Source organism: Sciurus carolinensis, chromosome 8 (genome assembly GCF_902686445.1).
Source record: "Sciurus carolinensis chromosome 8, mSciCar1.2, whole genome shotgun sequence".
Lineage (NCBI taxonomy): Eukaryota > Metazoa > Chordata > Mammalia > Rodentia > Sciuridae > Sciurus > Sciurus carolinensis.
The window spans coordinates 19,649,187-19,670,052 of NC_062220.1; the positions used below are offsets into that span (position 1 = coordinate 19,649,187).

Here is a 20,866-nt window from a genome sequence, read left to right on the forward strand (position 1 = left end):
TGGGCTGTTCACCAGGCTGTTTTGATATGTTATCTTATCGATTTTTCTTTATGCCTCTGCAAGGTAGGAGTTATTGTTATTTCACAAATGTAGAAAGTAAGGTTCTAAGATAATAGCTGTTTTCTGGCTTGCAAAAATATACAGGCCTCGTAAATGATCAAAAAAATGTTAAGAAAAAGAAACTGAAAGTCCCTCATAGTCTCACCTCTCAAACAACTGTAATAAGTTGGTGTATAATCTTCCTGAATTTTAAAAATGCACACACACACACAATCTCCCACTTTTTTTTTTTTTAAACAAGAAACTGGGACCATAGTATACGGATTATTCTGAAACTTGTCTTTTTCCTAGTAGCAATGCATCTTGGTTATCTTGTGTAGTTAATGAAAGCAGGGCTTTCGGAGAGTTAGAGTTCTCTGATGACACACACAGGTCACTCAACCTCTTAAGACTCCACTTTCTCCCATTTGTGAAAGGAGGGCAGGGGACAAAAAATTCCGCGATGTAATGACAATAAACAGGGCACCTCACCCCCTGTTGGCCTCGTGACTATCTGGGGTGTTCACAAGGTCCAGTCCTACTTGATTTGGACGGGAGCCGCCACTTGCAGTAACTCAGATGACAAAGCCTCCGCTGATTCTGCCAGAAAACTCAGACAAGAGCCTCTTGCTGCCACCCCTGTTAGTCCGAGCGTAAAGAGGACGGCGGGGCGGGTCTGGAGGCGAGGCTTAGGGGCGGGGCGCCGGCTGGGGGGCGGGGCCTCGGCGCCTGGTGCGCGGGGCGTGCGGGCTGGTAGGCCGGCCGCGGTGTGACGTGCTTGACGCCCGCGCCCGGCTCCACCCCGCCCCTCCAATGCCCCGCCCCTTCGTCCCTGCCGCCGCGGACCCTCAAGCACTGGCGCAGCGATGGCGGAGGCGGTGGAACGCACAGACGAGCTGGTCCGGGAGTACCTACTCTTTCGAGGCTTCACGCACACACTGCGGCAGCTGGACGCCGAGATCAAGGCGGACAAGGAGAAGGGGTTCCGGGTGAGGGGCCGGCGGGCGTAGGCGGTCCGAGGGATCTGGAGAGCGGGCCCCTTCCCCCCCAAGAACTGCCCTCCGGGGCTGTAGCGGCGCTGTCACCGCGCTTGGGGGGGCCGTAGACATCACGCGTCTGGCCCTCACTGTGCAGATGAGGAACAGGCCTTGAGACGTACGTGACTTCCCTGGAGTTGCTCAGCGAGTCAGGAGCATCTGCAGTGGGGCCAAGGTGCCCTGACTCCTGTTCTGGGCTCTGTTCTCCATCCCAGCCTCCCGGCAGGTGCTGGCGAACGAAATTTTAGGAGCCAGGATTGGGTAGATGGTTGAGTTCTGGCAAGAGAAATATGCAAGGTTTTGGCTTCCGATGGCAGTGGAAGCAAAAGCGTCTGCAGCCCCAAACGCCGGCTGGATTCAGGCATCTGTGGTGTTCCTTTAAAATGGCCTTGTCAGGCACTCATTGGCAATTTTGCATAGTAGCTGAAGAAGAACTCATTGCACATTTTAAAATACGAACACTTCCTACTATGAACTGATTTTCCCTTGGGAATTTCTTGGAATTTGTGTGAGATTTGTATGTTTGTATGTGCTGAATTAAATTGGTGTTGGCGGATGAATTGAGAGGACTGAGCTAGCAGCAAGAACATTGGAGGGGGATTGGGAGACTTAGTTTCTTGCCTTGCCAAAGTTAGTGGTTACTTAGTGGCAAAAGCAAATAATTTCACCTCTTCAAATTTTAGTGTCCTTATCTATTTTTGATATCAATGTCCAAAATTTTTCTAGATTGTATATTCTGGTGCAATTGCTCTTCACAAGGAGTTGAATTCTTTGACACTCAGCAGCTACCAGAGAGGGCTATGGTAGGAGTTTGATAACTTGCAGGAGGACTCAGTGCACCTCCCGGTATTCCTTGGAATCGTGGAATTGTGTGCTGGGAGGAGGCCATGGACATTGTCTCACACTTTCTTACTCCTTTGCCTTTTAACTATGAGGAACTGAGACTGCAGTTGAAGTGACATTGCCAAGTTGGTTCAGTAGACCCGAGACCCGGAGCTAGATCTTTTGCTTCCTGAGGAAGGGCCAAAGCCATTTATACCTGAAATTTCCATGCCTGCTGGAGAGACAAGATATATATCTAGCATCAGAAAATAATTTAAAAACTATTACAAGGCTGGGGTTGTGACTCCATAGTAGAACACTTTCCTAGCATGTGTGAGGCACTGGGTTCGAACCTCAGCACCACATAAGAATCAATAAATAAGAGCTATTACATTAGTATGTTTTGAAAATTTTATAAATTGTCAACAAATTTATTTTAACACCCAGAAGTTAGTAAGAGGAAAAAACTGTAATCTGTGGAGTGCAGGGTGAATTCCTTTCCTTCCTTGCCTTCTCTAGCACTGCTTTTTCTCACTAGGTGGACAAGATTGTGGACCAGCTACAGCAGTTAATGCAGATGTATGACTTGGCTGCCCTTCGGGATTACTGGAGCTACCTAGAACGTAGGCTCTTTAGCCGCTTGGAGGATATATATAGACCCACCATCAACAAACTGAAAACCAGCCTGTTCCGCTTTTATCTTGTCTACACAATCCAGGTGATTGTTGATTCAGAGGTTCTGCTTTCCTTGGAGGGAGAGCTCTTTGATCCAGAAATAGATTTTCTTCTAACTGGAGAGAGAACACCGAACATTGCTATGGGAAATCATGGAAAAGTCGCAGTGTAAATTATTTTTGACTGTTTTCCTACTTCTTTTTTCCTTCTTATCATCTGTGAGTCATCTAACTTGTCCCCATACTGCTTTCCCCTCTTGTTTTAAGCACACAAGCCTGGGTAGTGGTTTAAAGAATATAAAATTTGAGTAATAAAGACTATAGCTGATTTGAAAGAGTAAATCACTTAGGTTATTTGAACATCAACAAGGGATTAGTTTTCAGGGTGGCATTTGTTGTTAGGACTTCAGTTTAAACCAGCTCTGAAGTAAGGTCCCTGAGAAAAGGGTGATGATTGCATTTATATTGTGGAGGTGATGTCTTGCCACTCACTTGCCACTCACCTGGCAGGTGATATTTAAAAGGCTATCTGCTGTGCAGTGGTAAAGAATCTTACCTCTGGATTTTTGTCTCTTCCCCTTCCTTGCTACCTCCTTTGTGTCTTGGCAGACAAACAGAAATGACAAGGCACAGGAGTTCTTTGCAAAGCAGGCCACAGAGCTTCAGAACCAGGCTGAGTGGAAGGATTGGTTTGTCCTGCCTTTCCTGCCATCCCCAGATACCAACCCCACCTTTGCTACCTACTTTTCTCGACAGTGGGCTGACACCTTCATCGTGTCCCTGCACAATTTCCTGAGTGTCCTGTTTCAGTGCATGCATATCCTTTTTGCTGCCTGGGGCTGTGAGCCTAGTCTGAGGCATCAGACAGTGTGATCAGTAACCACTACTTTTGATGCAGCCATTTCTTCTGCAGAATGCCTGGGGATCATCCACAAGTGTCATGTGAGGGGGCTGGACAAATTGCGGTTATTTTTGTCAGGAGGCCAGGGAGTCATAAATCTTAGTTCTGACACTGTGCTGCTAAAGAAATAGCTGACATGCATGGGTGGGGATGGTGTTTAGCAGCAGTCAAAGGGTGGGAAGGTCTCTATTTCTTGGTGAAATCAGCCAGATTTGAAGCACCCGCTCTGTGCATGATGTGTCCCTGGGGATTACTTTTATGGAAATTTGGTAGAGATGAGAACACTTGGGTTGGAGCTTATTCCCTGAGTTAGTGTTTGGGTTATTCTTTCTCACAGTGGTCTCAGTGTTCCTCTGTTTGCCAGAAAGCAGGGTAGTTTTAACTCTATATGTGTGAGTATTTGAGAAAGAGAACTAACATATATGCAGATAACTTATAACCTGCCAAGTATACCATTTGTCATGGAAGGCCAGAGATCCTGAGACCCAGGAATTCATCATTGTTCATATTCTCCAGGCTGGAAATCTAGGGGAGGGGAAGAGAGTGTGGTTTGAACAGGGCTGCCTGGTAAGGCCTTGATAAATTTGGGCGTTGTAGAGGCCCACCCACTGGTGGCCATTTTGACCTCTGGGAGGAACATATTCTGGTGGAGGTTCCTGCCTTTGCTCTTCCCTTTCCTCATATGAATTATTGTGGCTTCCATCCTCATACACCTGTCTCTCCTGCTGCCTCTTCATCCTGAGGGCTTTCCAAAGAAAATCACAAGGTGGTTGCCACATGACCACGTGAGCCCTTCCGGGCAATTGAAATGGTCACTCAAGATCTTTTCAAGCCGGACTCTGCAAACTAGGTCACACACATCTGATCTACAGTTTGCTTCCCCAGGACTGAGGCCTGGTCTGCTCTGTGTCCTCTGACTGCAGCTGTGTGAGCAGTTGGGAAAGACCAATACCACAGCTAGAATGGGGTCTTTGTGGGGTGGTGTGTGGCCATGCAACCTGCAGGAAACTTTCTCTTCTCAGTCTAAACTTTGCCAGGGAGAGGTTTAATCTGGGGAGGGGAAAACCTAGTGGCTAATCCTACTTCTAAGGTTGCTTTTGTATCTGCATTGACTTTGCTAAAGCTTGGACAGATTGTGAAGCCAACAAATGCTAACTCTTTACTGCCATTGTTTGGGGGAAAATGCCAAAGTTTGAATTCAGGAGCTTTTCAAGATTGGCTAGCAGATTGTCACCAGTCTGTCAGCCTAAAGGAAGTCAGGCTGACCTGGAGTAACAGGCCCAGAGAGTAGGTAAAGACTATTTCATAAATGCAACTTTTTATTTCATAAAACTGGGATGAGCCCACTGCACCTATCCTGTGTTCCTGTGTCTTGTGTTCAAGTGTTTGGCTGCTGTGTCAATGGTTTGGGAAGAACTTTAATTTAAAAAAAAATTCTTTGAAAATTTTGAGACACAGGGTTCCACTAAGTTGCTGAGGCTGGCCTTTAACTTGTGACCCTCCTGTCTTAGCCTCCTGAGTCATTGGGATTATAGGCATGCGCTAGCATGCTTAGCCAGGGAGAATTTTTGAATGTTCTCAGGCAGGCTTATTCTTTAACTTTGGGCACCAGTTCCAGTGATCCTGAACTTTGATGCCGAGTGCCAGAGGACCAACCAGGTTCAAGAAGAAAATGAAGTTCTGCGTCAGAAGGTTTGTCCTGAACAAGCTGACTCTTTGGGAAGGACTTCTGCTTTTTGAGTGTGAAATTAGGTAGTGGCAATGAGGGTAGAGTTATTTTTCACGGTAAATTCAGGAGGAAGCAAGCCAAGTGGAAAAAAGGAAGTAAGTCAAATGATAAATGAAAAAAGTAGTAGTTTGGGATGTCTAACAGGTTTTGATTTTCTTACCTCACTAGTCTAGTCTAGTAGCAGCAAGTTATTCTTTCAGTTTCCAGTGCTCAGTGAGCAGAAATGTGAAGGGCACCTTGAGGCTGAGGTTGAGTGGCACTTTGAGCCAGTGAGGTTGGGTTTGGATTTGACATGCCTAGAAATCTCCCTCAGCAAAGGGAAAGTTAGGCCAGGTCATTGGCTAACTCAGCTCTACACCTACATAGCTTTTTGCATTGCAAGCCGAAATTCACCGACTGAAGAAGGAGGAGCAGCAACCTGAAGAGGAAGCATCCTTGGTTCAACACAAATTGCCTCCTTATGTCTCCAGTATGGACCGCCTGGGGGACTCAGAGCTGTAAGTGTGCACCAGGATCATGGAGCCACTTCTTCCTCTCCTCTCTTCTCTCTGTTGTGAGCTTTACTCTGACCCTGCCTTGCCCCTGGTCCCCTGTGCCCATTGAGGGAGAATTGCCAAAGAGCTCCTTGGCATATCTGCCCTTGCTTCAGAATTGTATAAGTAAGGTTCCCATGGCCTCTAAGGTCCTTTAGAAGTTGTTTTCAACCTCCAGGCCTCTGGCTCTGCCTGGAGAGATGGGGATCTGCACAGCTCTGCCAGGGGCACACACATCCAGATATGCATAACCTGGATCAGTACAACAGCCAGTGTGGTAAGGTCTCAGGAAGTTACTATGCCTTGGAAGGAGTGCCTCAGTGTGGAAGTGCTGGCCACCACAGGAGGGACACACTCCTCAGGGGAAGCATGCTACTGGGGTTTAGAAAGAAACACAGATTGGGAGACAGGTATTTGAGTGACCTTAAAAAATAGCCAGTTATAGCAGAAACTTCAGAAAATAATTGAAGACACAGAGGCACAGATGGGTGACACAGTATGTCAGGGTGCAAACCCATGTGGTAACCAAGTGCTGCACCATATGAAACTGCTCTAGTTTTCCAGCCAACATTGCTGAGGAAAATAAATGCCCGCCAAAGATGTAATTTAAAGTTTTTAGTAGCTATATTAAAAAAATAAAATGAAACAAGCAAAGTTAATTTTAGTGCTAAATTTTATTTGCCCTAATATATCCAAACTATTTCAATATGTAATGAATATAAGAAGAGTGGAAGTGAGCTATTTTACATTTTTTTCATGCTGAGTCTTTGAATTCCAGTGCGTCTCACACTCTAGTTCATCTCAATTTGGACTAACCACAGTACAGATGCTCAGAGGCACATGTGGCCAGTGGCTATTGGTCAAGGCAGCTCTGAGTTTTACTGGGGTCCTTGAAGAAGAGCCACAGTCTTCACCAAGCTGCTGGTTCCCTTTATACAGAAAATGGCCCCATGGATAATGTCACCCTCAAACCCAGGCGACGGAGCCTGCTAAGGCCTCTGTCATTAACCTTGCCCATGGCCTAGAAGCTCTGAGTTCTTGGATCTTCCTCGTCCCCCTCCAGCCCCATAACCCTGTGGTGTGTCTCTTACCAGAGCCATGGTATGCAGCCAGAGGACCACCTCCCTCTCCCAGTCACCTCGAGTAGGATTCCTGTCCTCACTGCTGCCTCAGAGTAAGAAGAGCCCCTCAAGGTTGTCACCTGCCCAGGGACCTCTGCAGACTCAGAGCTCAGCCAAAAAAGAGTCCTTCAGCAGTCAGGTAAGTGCTGGTCCTGTCTTTCTAACCTTCCAAGGAGCCTCTGACATCTGGCTGTCAAGTCTGCTTCTAAGTTTTCTTGTCAAGTGTAGACTTGTGTGTCCTCCATTTAGGACCAAGTTTCTGGATGTGCTGTGAGATCCTAAATTCACTTCTAATTCCTTTTCTTCCTCTTTTCCTGCCTTTCGGAGGAAAATCCCCTAATGCATCCTGTATTCTTGCCTTTGGCTGGTATTGCAGTGTGTGGCATTGAGATAGCAGGCGATGTGTGTGTACTGATGAAGGGCTCTGCTGGACCTCAGGCTCAGGTCGCTTAACTACAAGTGGTTGCTGTCTTCTAACCACCCCTGCACTCCTGTGTCAACTCTCAGAAGTCTGCCACACTCCACAGGTGAAGTGGTGGGTAGTCAGTGACAGGAAGTGGGCTTTCAGCATCTTTCCCCTTTCCTCATAATCTTCCTGGGAACCTGGAAGGGCTTAAGACTTTTTGAATAGTTCAAGTGTGAGTTCAAGCAATTATGGAATTTTGAATTTTTGGTGATATAAACTTTTGTCTGGTTAAAGAGTTAATTAAGAGTTTCCTCTGAATCCATGTATTTTGCCTACAAGTTTGTAGTTACTGATTCTGCAAAGGATTTTCATTGTTTTTCACTTTAATATTATATTGCATGAGAATTTCTTCGATGCCAGCTTATGTCCAAAACAACCAAGAATCTCAGTGAGTAGTTTTTCTAGCAGAGCTTGTCAGGCTCATTGCTTTCAGAAATGCCTACCAGAGTGGAAGTTTAACGGACTTCAAGTTAGACTTACTGTGGTAGGGACACTCTCTTCAAATGTAATTTTACTAGTTACCAATAAAGTAAATTGTCATAATCTGTGCCTTCCTCTTCTACCCATGACTGGAGTTACAAGTGATGTCACCAACCATGGTTCGAATCCCTGGACCCTCAGACGGGGCGGGGATAGAAAGTCTTACGGGCTGGGGAGATAGCTCAGTTGGTAGAGTGCTTGCCTTGCAAGCGCAAGGTCCTGGGTTCAATCCCCAGCACTGCAAAAATAAAAAAAAAACACAAGTGATGTGACCGTGTGGGGTGGCTCCCTGTACCCAGGGAGGCAGGGGTCGCTGCCTTTGGAATATGGGGTTTAGTATTGGTGAACTGGAGACACCAAATAGGATATTGAATAGAACAGCATGGACTTGGGTCAGCAGCTTTTCTTTTAGCTTGGGCTCTTTGTTTAGCATCAGAGTTCAATTACTTAAACTCATCCAGTTTACTTGGGTTAATAATAGTGTTGACTCCCTAGGGAAGGAGTGATTGAGTGGCTAAAAGAGCCCTTGGTGTCTTCAGTGGGTGCCATATGATAAGCAGGCAGTTAAGTTTTAGGAGAAGTTGTATTCCTGAAGTTCTGGTGCACTTGGATTCCCAAGTCAAGTCTGAGACCTCAAGTGGCCTAGGCTTGCCTTGGCAGGGACACTCTCTTTAAATGTATTTTTACTAGTTAGTGCACAATGATTGACTATAATCTCAGCATCCAGGAGGGTGGAAGCAGTTAAAAATCAGTCATAGTTATTTCTACAGTTGTTCTTCTGAAATTCAGATCTTGAAAGTAAAATTTCAGTTCCTTAGGATGAGGCCAAGTAAGTTTTACTATTTACTTTCCAGATCTCTCACTGAGCAACATTTTATAAGTTTGGTAGATAGTATAAGGTGGTGGGTTCCTTGAGATGAGCTTCCCCTTGTGAAATTTAATTTTACTAACTCAAAATGAATCACAGAGCTTCCTTGGAGTTAAGCCTGTGGCTGTGCTCTTATGTATTCAGGAACTATGTGTCACATGATAGGTTGAATGGCATGGGAAATTTTTGTGAAGTTTACTGCCAAAAGATAAGGGTAAAAATGCACGATTCACAACACAGCATTCCTTATTTTACATCTCAAATAAAATTGGGAAAAGTTGAGAAACAGTGAAGTGTCTTAACGGAGCGGTCTCCAGATCTTGAATGGAGACCACAGATATCTACATTCTAAACTCACCGGCCAAGTCCCTTTTTATTTTATTTTATTTTTTTTTGATGACAGATTATTTAGACCCAACATTAACTCTTAAAAATAACTAACAGATTTGAGGTTTAAGAAAATGACTGAATTTTAGAGTTGGAAGGAGGCTTAAAGTTCACCTGGCTCACCTTCCTGCTGTGCACAGGAGCACATTCTGTGAATTGACTGCCTTCTGTGATGTGGAGCTCACTGCTTATAAAGCAGGAGTGTGTGCTTATTAGAAAGCTACTAGCAGAAACCCCTTTGTAACTTCTACTCACCAATCTTAGCTCTCTGGAGCTATGTCCAATAAGCTTCTTGCCTAGGACAACCCTCCCTATCTTTTCTGGGTGAAGCACCCTCCGTGCCTCCTTGTCGCCAACTGTTTTCCCCTTTGGCATAATTTCTAGATCCCTCGCCATTCTGCCACTTCTCCAGAGGGGCCATTCTCATGTATCAATTCCTCTATTAAATTGATGCCCAAATTTTAGATGTTTTCTCACCAAGGCCAAATACAGTGTGTGGTAGTATCACTTCCTGTGATTTTGATAGTAAACTCTTTTGAACGTAATGTGAAATTAAACAATTTGTAAATAAGCTATATTGCTTTCTCAGTGCGTGTCAGGCATGCAGTCTTTTTCTCACCACTACCACCCTGGAGCCCTTCTTCGTTTTCTTCCTATTGAAGAATAAGCACACACACACAGATTTACTGAATTTATTGTTAAATTAGCAATACATAAATGACTAAACTTTTCTATTTTAAAAATTGTATATACAGAGCTTTGTAAATTTTACTCACTTCAGTATTTTTCTTGCTTGTGACCAGTCACTAAAACTTCTATCTCTATTACTGAGATGTCCATAGCATTGTTCTTGCAAAATAGATGACAACTTACACTCTCCAGGCTTTTAGTAGAAAAAAAAGGGAGGAGGGGAGTAACTGCAAAACCAGGGTTCCCAAGCTCTTTGGGGATCTCGAAATGGTAGCCAGGGGAAGGAGCCTCATTAGCAGGCAGGCCTGGGCTGCTGTGCTGCTCACGTCCTTCCTCCCAGTGATAATTCTGTGCCTTTACACCCACTTAGTGAGCTATGGGACAAGTGGGAATTACCTTATTATAGAGATAACCTTTAATTGGCTGTAATGTAAAGAAAGCAAAGCACCACAAACTTCTGTACTTCTAAATCTTATTAGTATCAAATTACCTCCTAGCTCTTGAGACATCAGTGGTAACAACAGCTGCAGTGGGGCCTGTTCCCATGGAGCCTGACAGGATGGGAAAAGGGCACACTCTTCCCAGCCTTTCAGTCCTGACTCTGGATGGCTTTGTTTTGCTTCAGGTGAGACTAAATTTCTGTAACTTGCTTCCTGCCTCATTTGGATAGCTGCCTGCAAGTTCTGTGAGGCTTTGGAATCCCTCTTGATCTACTCAGGTCACTGGAATGAACAGGTGTCAACTTATGCCATCTCCAGAGGGAGAGAGTCAAATGATAAGTAGGTTACAGTACCTTTCCTAAACTATAGCAGTCAGGTAGATTATGACGGGTGTAGTTTAAACCTTGGGGCATGAAGTTATGTGAATACATAGTTAAAATTTTTATGAGGTTTGCCTTTAAAACAAAATAAAACCTCCAATTACTGGTCATGTCACAGTAAACATTTGTTTAAGTTGTGCATATTTGTAGCTAGACACAAATGTACCTTAACCTACTTATTAAAGTGTTTTGTGGACAACTGCATTCATTAGCCGTTTTTTTTTTTTTTTTTTGGTACTGGGGATTGAACCCAGAGGTGCTTAACCCCTGAACCACACTCCCAGCCTGCCCCCCTTTTTAAAAAAATTTATTTTATTTAGAGACAGGGTCTCGCTGAGTTGCTTAGTGCCTTGCTAAGTTGCTGTGACTGGCTTTGAACTCACAATCTTCCTGCCTCAGCCTCCCGATCTGCTGGGTTTATAGGTGTGCACCATCGCACCTGGCTTCATCAGCTTTAATACATTCTTAGTTCTTCTTTTTTTTTTTTTTTCTTGCGGTGCTGGGGTTTGAACCCAGGGCCTTGTGCTTGCAAGGCAAGCACTCTACCAACTGAGCTATCTCCCCAGCCCTTTAATACATTCTTATCTTGCATTGTTGCTCACCCTTCTTTAGTGACTTGGGTACAGTTTAAGGAGAAGCTTTCTTTTCTTTAAGGAGGATCTGAGAGGTCATGCTTAAGTGCATGTTTTCTTCTTGTATGATTATAAAGCATTTTGTTAACACCTGTTTGTATTTTTGTTTTTTAAAAATACAAGCGGTCCAGCCCCAGTCTGACAGCACTGGGCAGCTTCTTTGCCATCCTGACTTTCAGGGGAAGTATTGCCTTTGAACTTCATATCAGGTGTACATTTGATTAAGCTAGAGAATTTGAAGGCTCTCTATACCATCAATATGGACCAACTGAATTGAGCACTCAACATCAAAGCACTGAAAAAGGAAAGGACCCCATTTATTAGGTGTAACGGGTGCTAAAGTGCTTGTTTCCCTCTGTAGCATTTTCCATTTTTGGTCCCAAGGCAGGATATCCCTGTCGTCCACAGATGACGTAGGCAGTCATGTGCCAGGCAGAGAATGTGGTAGACATAGCACCTCCTGGACCTTAATGTGGTTGCTTGGTGTTTGCATTTTCAGTGACTTGTTTTTATGGGGTTTCAGAGCATCATCTGTAGAAGCAGTTACATGATCAGCACAGGCCTCCCATTCTTGCTGTCATCATGGAAGGACTTGAAGTTTATAAACCGGCCACTACATGTCTTTTCTTTTTGTCTCAGGAGGAACTATCATGAAAATGTTTAATAGGAAATTCTCCATGTGAGAAGACAGGAGGGAAGAAGCCACAGAAGGAAAGTGCTTCTACTTTCTTCGGGTGATCTGATAGCACTGTGTAATTTTTTTAGATAATGGACCTCTCCTTTCCTTGTGCTTTTGGCACCAGAGTCCTTATCACTATCAGTGTCAGGGCTTCTGCTCAGTCTGTGCTTAGCTTTTCTAGAACTTTCTGGTAGGTTTGCATTACTCTTTATGATTTAAACTTGTCATGCATTCCTTTGAATGTTTCCTTTCTTCTTGGGGAATAATATGGCATAAAATTCATGCTTCAGAATCTGTCATCACTCACTCATGCACAAATTTCCTTTAAAATTCCTTCCTTTTTCTGGATGTTCTGAGATATGTTCCTAAAAGTTAAAGCTTGTATTTGTGCCACAGTTCCCTTTTCTTTATACATCCTAGTAGGGTACTTTTTCCTAAGATTTTTTTGTCATGTGAGCATACCCACCCAGCTTTTCATGTAAATAAAAACAAACCCAGTGTGATATATCTCTGTATCTCTTCCTTTACTTTCTGTTGGATGAAATTGTTGACAAAATAATTCACCAGATGTACTTATACAGGTTGAGCATCTCCAATCCAAAAATCTAAAATGCTTCAAAGTCTGAAACTTTTTAAGCACTAATAGGATGCCAAAAGTGGCAAATTCTACACTGTGAAACTTGGTTTTATATGCTAAGTTATTAAAAATAGTACACAAAATTACCTTTGGCCTATATGTATAAGGTATATATGAAGTATAAACAAATTTCATGTTTTTACTTAGGTCCTCTCCCCATGATATCTCACTGTGTATATACAAATATTCCAAAATCTAAAACACTTCTGATCCCAAGCATTTTGAATAAGGGATACTCAGCCTGTAATAGAGTAAGTGTGGTAGATGCCAGGATCGTCAATATAGTGCATATTGCTACTATACCTTCACCTGTCCATCACTGTCTCTACTCGTGCGTAGGCAGACATTAATGAGGGCCCAGTCTGTGAGGCAGGGTGCTGGGTGCTATGGCTCTAAAGTGTATAAGGCAGGGTCATTGGGGTAGCTCACAGTAGGGCTGAACCGCTTGGTGTGCAGATATCATCTTGTGAGTACACAGCTCTACCAACATCTTCCCCTCTTTCTAGCTCTTTATCCATGCAGAAGTTCTCAGCAATTTTTATGGATTTGTTTGAAAATGATTACATTGCATTGTGACTTTACCTTCTCTTTCTTCTTTCTTGCTTTTGTAGCTTATTATTTTTGTATACTTTCAAGGTTGCAGGACAGTTGCAAGAATAAAGACCTGTCCCTCACACACACACCCACCCAGCCATCTATTTTACCATTTCACATTTCCATCAGGAATGTATGAGAATTCCTGGTCCCCCACACACAACCTCTTCAACAGAATCTCTTGTGCAGCTCTGGAGCTTTTGCCAATATGATGGGTAAGGAATGGTATTTCATATAGTTTTGATTTGTAGTTCTCTTATGAGTGAAGTAGAGCATCTTTTCATATGTTTAAAGTCCATTGTTTATTTCTTATAAATTTTGTTCATGTCTTTTCCCATTTCTCTGTAAGAATCTTAGTATCTTCCTCAAGTTTGAAAAATTTCATATGTGAAGGATATTAGGCTTTTTATTTGACATTTGTTGCAAATATTGTCTCTCAATATGTCCTTTTATCTTTTGACATTGCTTGAGGTACTTTTGGTCAACCAAAAGTTTATTTTTTTAATGCAATGAAATTTCTCAGTCTCTTATTTTTGCTACACTTGAATTTTGAGTCATAATTAGTCTTCCCCTAGAACCAGAAGAATACACTCATGGTTTCCTCTAGTAATAGCACTGTTGCATTTTGTAAATTTATATAACTGATTTGTTTGGAGTTTATTTTTGTGTACAATATGAATAATGGGTTTAATTTCTTCTTTTTTTAAAAAATGGCTTATTAATTGTCCCAACACCATTGATTTAAAATTCTCTTTGTTCCAGTAGTTTGAAAATCCACTCTACAGCAAATTACCATGTGTAATCGGATCTTTCTGGACTTCCTGCTCTGTTGATTTCTGTCCATTCATGTTCCATTACCATGCTGTTTTAATTTAGAGACTTTGCTGTATGTTTAAGTACCTGGAAGGTCTAGCTCCTCCTCAGTGCTCTTTGTTTTTGGTGTTTTTCTAGCTATTCTTTTCTTTTTATTATTCTATATAACATCAACATTTTTTAGCTCCAGAAGAAAAACAAAACAAAACAAAATCTTGTCGCTATTTTTATTTGAAAGCATTTGAAATTTATGAGTTAGAGGGCAGTTTGACAATTGGAGATATCCTGTCCAAGAAGGGATGGCTTTCCTTTATTCCAGACTACTTTAATGTCTTTTAGGGATGTTTTATAATTTTCTTTGTATAGATTTCATATACTTTTGTCAAGTTTATCCTTGAATATTTTATATTTGTTTTTGCCACATAAACTAGGACTCTGTTACATTATATTTTCTACCTGGTTATCTTTTGTATATATGAAGGTTACCAATTCTGCATTTTATTTTTACATTCCATTCCACTACCTTGTTCTTTTGAGTTAGTTTTAGCATTTATTTTCAATAATCTTTCAGGTATACTGGCCTGTTATCTTCAAAAAAGAGAAGGTTTTTCTACATTTCTGTAATTTCATTTCTTAAGTGTTATCTTTAGCAGGTGCAGAAAAATATTATATTTGCAATGTTCCATAGAATTTGAGGTTTTTCTTCTTCTCTGAACACTAATGATTTTTGTAGCATTGAGACTATATAGTTCCTATGGGTTTGATAGAATTCACCTGAGAAACCATATGGGCCTGGTACTTTTTGGTGGAATAGTTTTTGATAAGGGTTGCAACTTTCTTATTTTTTTTTCCTTATGGAAAATTGTCTGTTGAAACTTTTCATGGCTACTGGTAAACTGTGTTTTCCTTAGAAGTTGTTCATTTCTTGGGGAGAGGGGAAATAGATTGCAGACCAGAATGTGAATCCAAAAGAAAAAGCAGTGGTTGTGTCAGCTGGACCTTCATCGGGGAACAAGCCAGCATCTATTAAGAGTCAGCACTGTACACCAAGACTTCCCTGAGACTGTCCTGTCCCTGTGAACCCTGGTCCATTGCACTTCTGTACCCCATTCCCACGGTCTGTGAGTTGGGAATGCACTGAGGTGACCTGTATTTGATGATGTTCTCCTGAGAAATCAACTTCCAGTAAACTTTCTAACTTGTATTTTAACTGTTAAAGAAGAGATTAAAATTTTACTTAGGACATTTCTAAATTATAGACTGCATTTTCTTTATTTTAGAAATCATTCTTTATGTTTAAAATGTTAAGAGAAAAAAGAAAAACCCTTTTAAGGTATTAACAAAGTCCTTTGTTTGAGCGTGTGCTCCTCTCCATGCTGCCATTAAGCCAAAGCAAAAACTGTGGAAAGAAGAAGTGCTCGCAAGAATATGTGCTGATAGCAAAGTGGTTTATTTACAGACTGGAAGTCTTTAGCTCATTAAACTACCGAGTGTTAAAAACATTGTCACTTTTTTTTTCTTTGTCATGGAACTCAGAGATTATAATATGGGAAACAAAGTTTTGTTTAATTTTTGATGTTGGCATAGAGTTTTTGCCCACTTTTCTATCTCATGTATCTGTATTAAAAAAATCTGTTGTTTTAGGATTAGTATTTTACATTTTGAGGTAAACAAAGAATTTGTATTGCTTGATAAACTATTAGCTTATAAATGTAAACAGTTTCTTTACCTCAATTAAATTTAAGTAATGAACCAATAAACCTATAAAGATGCTTAAAAAAAAAAGGTTGTTCATTTCAGCTAGGTTTGCAAAAAATGTCTGTAAAGAAGTCCCCACACCACGGGCTTCCCAGGTGATTCTGAGTTAAAGTTGAGGACCGCTGCTTGTTTGTGCAGTGAACATCTAGGCCCCTGAGACTAAGTTTTAGCAAGTTACATGGTTTAGTTCCTGAGGCTGGGTTTCCCACTGAACTTCCACTCTGCTATTCCTTTTGCTCTCATAATACCCTTCACAGAATCTAGTTTGCACATTTTTATGGCTCCCCGCCCCCCCGCCACTTTTCTCAAAAGTCCAGCTTAAAGATCTCTTGGTCAGGTTGACAGATCTGTCAAACATGCTTTATAATTTTCTCTGGTTTTTGCAATGTCTTCACTGGCCAGTGTTTTCTGGAAACTTCCATCAACTCAGGAAACAGACCTTCCTTCTTAGCATTATGGATGCAGCTAGCTGTGACATTCCCATAACCATCTTCTGGATTCTGTCAATAGGATAGAGCTTTTGGAGACATGTTTTAGAATTCCTCAGTTGACACTCTTTGTCCTCAGGATCAGTAAATATGGGAGGATTTAGTGGATTTGTGTAATCGGGGTTGGCACCTGTGGATCCCACCCTTAACAAGGATTGAAGATGGAAAGGAGGAATTCCAGACTGCAGTCCCACCTGGCCTAGCCAGTGCCATTCAAACTACCTGTCCCAGCTTGCCAGGGAGGGTCTTTCCCAGGAGCTGTTGGAGAGAGAGGCTGTTCCCTGCTCTTGCTTCCCTCCTGGCCTGGGCTGCCAAAAAGAGACTTTTCACAGTTAACTTCTCATCCTCTAGGCCTCCAAGGGAAAGGACCTGGTGCCAGGGGCCAAGGATGGGAAGAGCCTCCTGGGCGGGTCAGCTGCAGGAGAGTCTAGCTGGGTACAGCAGCGGCAGCGGCGCCTACAGGACCATGGCAAGGAGAGGAAGGAGCTTTTCTCCACCACCTCCTCCCAGGTATGGGGCATCCCGAAGCCTGCATGGTGGCCACAGAGGGATTCCTTACCTCTCTTCTGAGTTCTGCCGTGTGGGACTTGGTCTTGCCCAACGGTTCTAATTGCTTGCACTCTGGTTGTCTGGCTTTGTGTTTTGCCTGGCTTTCCCCTTGCAGCATTTCCCCAGCACAAGGCCAGAAAATGCCAGCTGGGAAGTGCTTCTTAAGATGAACTCTGCATGTGGTTGGCTGGGCACCCTGGCCTTAGATTAACTGTGCAGGACAGCATCACCAACCCTGAGGCTTGGTCCCCTTCATTTAACCCAGAGTTTCCTTGACTTGCTGCTGGCAGGATCTCTTTCCCCTGCTCTGCCTGAGACCCAGCTGCCAGATTCTTGTGCTGAGAGCCACATGGTGAGATGCTGTGGCCCTGGCCCTAGGCTTGGGGGCTCCCACCTCTGGAGATGTGGGTCAGGGTCTACTCTTCCTGGCTGCTTCCGTTTCTGCCAAATACTCCAGATTTAAAGCAGAAGTCAAAGGGATTTGCTGGGTCACCTTTGTGACCATAAGTCTCCTATTTGGACTTTCTTCACCATTTTAGAGGCATTTTTGCCACTGAGCAGCCCAGTAGAGGTTTTAGTTTGGTAGCAATAGACCCTGAAGGCTCAGATCTCAAATTGTTCTGTTCTTGAGGATGAAGACCACAGTTGCAGCCCCATAAGGTCTGAGACCTTTTTGACATTTTTTTAAATCTTATTTTTTACAGACTGCATTTTGATTCATTGTACACAAATGGGATACATCATTTCATTTCTATGGTTGTGCTTGATGTAGATTCATACCATTTGTGTAATCATACATGTACATAGGGCAATGATGTCTGTCTCATTCCACCATTTTTCATAACCCCCCATTTCCCTCTACGTAATCTAAAGTTCCTCCATTCTTCCCAATGTGAAAAGAGAGCCTACAGAGTGGGAGAAAATCTTTTCCACATGCACTTCAGATATAGCACTTATCTCCAAAATTTGTAAAGAACTTACAAAACTTTACACTGAAATACAAAGAACCCAATCAATAAATGGGCCAAGGAATTGGACATACACTTTACAGAAGAAGACATATAGGTGATTAATAAATATATGAAAAAGTGTTCAACATCTCTAGTAATTAGAGAAATGCAAATTAAAACAACTCTAAGATTTCATCTTACTCTAGAATGACTATTATCAAGAACACAAACAATAATAGATGTTGGTGTGAATGTGGGGAAAAAGACACACTCATACACTGCTGGTGGAGTTGTAAATTGGTGCAGCCACTCTGGAAAACAGTGTGGAGGATCCTCAGAAAACTTGGAATGGACCCACCTTTTTGACATTCTTCTGCTATTGAATTCCTCCTGCCACCCTGAGGGGCACATGGAGGATGTCAGGACCCCCAGGGAGTGGCCAGTGTCTCTGGGAAATGTCTAGTAAGCACATAGTAATCATAGTGACCGATACTTAGCACCATGAGGACACAGAGACCAGGCTCTGTCTTTGGATCTCTCTGTCTTCATGCCTTACAGTTGCCTCATTTTCTGAGTCGGCCAGTCCCCACTTCCCAGGAGGAGAGGCTAGTTGGTGTGGGGTGCACTGTGAGCACTAGGATTAACTCTGGATCAACATCTGAGTTCTACCCTTTGCCAGCCTGTGACCTTGGTCAGTTTCCACAACTGTTAATGGAGTAAATAATAGCCTCTTACATAGTTTTAGAGTGGTTAAATGAGAGAAAACCACACGTCATAGTGCCTTGTACACAGTAGGCTCTCATGAAACAAGGTTCATTATCCTTGGCCTGGCCTGTTTCAAGGCAGATCTATGTCCTGAGTCCTGTCAGCTGTGACAAGGGTCCCTGTCCCTCGACAGGACCTGTGAGGTGAGTGAAGTCCTCAGGAAGGGGCTGTCTAGGGAGTGGGAACCCCATTTTCCTGGGGAAAACTGAGCTCAACCCCCACAGCTCAGAACTTTCCTCTGGACTGTGTGACCACTGAGTCCCTTACTGTGCTCCCAAGTGTGGGAGAGCCCTTCCCAGCTGACGAATCCCCATTTGCTGACCACAGTGTGCAGAGAAGAAGCTGGAAGCCAGTGGCCCTGAGGCTGAGCCCTGTCCAGATCTCCACATGGAACCAGTGGAGCCCCTGACACGGGTGTCTACAGTAGGCCCCGAGGGAGGCGGCCGCCCGGAGCAGCCCTTCATCGTGCTGGGGCAGGAGGAGTATGGGGAGCACCACTCTTCCATCATGCACTGCAGGTGAGGGGGCGGGGCCTCCAGGAAGCGCTGTGCAGCCTGGGTTCTCAGGCAGTGCACGGGAAGGTGTGGTAGCAGGAGGATGGCCTTGAAGGACAGGGGTCCTCCCACAGGGTCGGAGGAGAACTGGACCACTGCCTTCTGGGGGTCCTCTTAGAGCTGCCATTGCAGTGGTCAGTCTCTCCACCCTTCCTCATAATGTTGCTCTGAGGCTAGGAACAAAGTAATCCGTGTTTTAGCCCCAAGTCTCTTCAATTATAATTTGCTTTATGTTGGTGTTTTTAGGAAAATATTTACCAAGTATACATTTTTACTTCCATATGGTAAAAAGCATGACTTTTCAAGAAAAACCCTCAAGGAGCGTGATTTTCAGGGTGGAGGTGGGCTTCTTGTTTTGACAGCCCTGACATTCTGGGGCCCTTGAGGAGAATGAGGCCAGGAGGCTGACATCGCCCTTTCTCTCTTGCTCAGAGTGGACTGCTCAGGGAGGAGGGTCGCCAGCTTAGACGTAGACGGGGTCATCAAAGTGTGGTCCTTCAACCCCATCATGCAGACCAAAGCATCTTCCATTTCCAAGTCACCGCTGCTCTCTCTAGAATGGGCCACCAAACGGGACAGGCTGGTGAGTGACACCTGGCCAACAGCACCTGCTCTGCAGTCCAAGTTGAAGAATTCCCCAGGGCTCTTCACCCGGCTGAGTTGAGGCACCAAGCCAGATCCCCTCCTTCCTCTCCATCACTGGGATACAGGGACCTCACATCCATGGCTGGTCTGACAGGCTTCTGTTTGCTGTGGCAGGGAAATGACTGGATTAATAGTTGAAATGAGGCAACCTGGAGGAGGTGGAAGGCTTCCTCCTGTGCACGCTGGTCTGCCCCAGGAGATGATCCAGCTTCCTGTCCTCTGCCACCTTCCTCGTTTTTAACCACACTCTCACTGTGCTCCCTCCAGCTGCGGAGAACCCTCCTGTCTAGGCCCCAAGGGCAGCAGTTGATGCTGGTGAGGGGACGGTGTCCTTTATTGTGTCATCCACAGAAGGGCCCAAAGAGCTGTAGTTTCTTTTTCTCTCTGTACATTAATATTTCAGATGGGGTTTGTAGTTAAAGACAAAATTGATTTATTATTTTTCTTTCATTCCATTTCACAGGGATCGTACTATGCAGGGGTCAGAGGCCTGTGCTTAGTTTGTGTAATTTTTGACAGCTGAAGGAATTATTCTCATGGGCCTAGGACCTCAGGGCTCTCCCTGAACCATTTGCCAAGTGAATGTTGAGTTCATAGTCTAGCTGGTATTCCTAGGGATAGCCTCAGACCTGGGCTGCTTCTGGTGCTTTCTTCTGATCATATTTGTTATTATCATTGAAGATCTTCACCAAATAAGACACACGTTCATGGAGGCAAGGATAGCCTCTTTTATGTTTTTCTGGGGGCCTTTGGATACAGAGTCAGAGCTCCCCTCTAAAAAGGCAAATGGGAAGTCACCCAGACCCCATGACTAGCCAGGGCCAGTACAAAGAGAGGTGGCCTGTGGGCTGGGAGTGAGAAGGGACTGGAACAGCTGGGATTACAACCAGAATAAAAGAAGATCAGGGGTCCTGTGTAAGCAGACAGAATCTTTCCAGGCGTGTCTTAGGAGACACATCTCTCCCATTCCACAGATGCTGCATCAGTCTGTTTTCTGGTACTATAACAACCCCCACCCCCGCCCAGGCTGGATCCTTTGTAAAGGTGACTGCATCTGCTCTACTCTAGTCAGGGCCCCCTTGGCTGCCTCACAACATGGCAGGTGGCATTGTGGTAGGAGTGTGTGCCAGAGGAAGAAATTACATGGCAAGACAGCAAGCTCAGGGGGGTTCAGGAGTCACGCCTTCTCTTTATAACTACTCTGCAAAGGGAGATCTAACTCACTGCCCCAGTGA

General features: G+C 43.8%; 1 protein-coding gene across 1 annotated transcript in view; it reads left to right on the forward strand.

Annotated features, from left to right (window-relative positions):
- The first annotated feature begins 856 nt into the window (after window positions 1-856).
- The window catches only part of Wdr91 (WD repeat domain 91), a 29,564-nt gene continuing 9,554 nt past the window's right edge, over window positions 857-20,866 (forward strand). Inside the window, exons 1-9 of the mRNA XM_047561359.1 lie at window positions 857-1,028; window positions 2,437-2,616; window positions 3,182-3,389; window positions 5,083-5,165; window positions 5,569-5,699; window positions 6,830-6,995; window positions 16,520-16,678; window positions 18,760-18,950; window positions 19,419-19,569. Coding sequence (XP_047417315.1) covers window positions 906-1,028; window positions 2,437-2,616; window positions 3,182-3,389; window positions 5,083-5,165; window positions 5,569-5,699; window positions 6,830-6,995; window positions 16,520-16,678; window positions 18,760-18,950; window positions 19,419-19,569 — 1,392 coding nt within the window. The 5' untranslated portion in view covers window positions 857-905. The remainder of the gene's footprint in view (window positions 1,029-2,436; window positions 2,617-3,181; window positions 3,390-5,082; window positions 5,166-5,568; window positions 5,700-6,829; window positions 6,996-16,519; window positions 16,679-18,759; window positions 18,951-19,418; window positions 19,570-20,866) is intronic.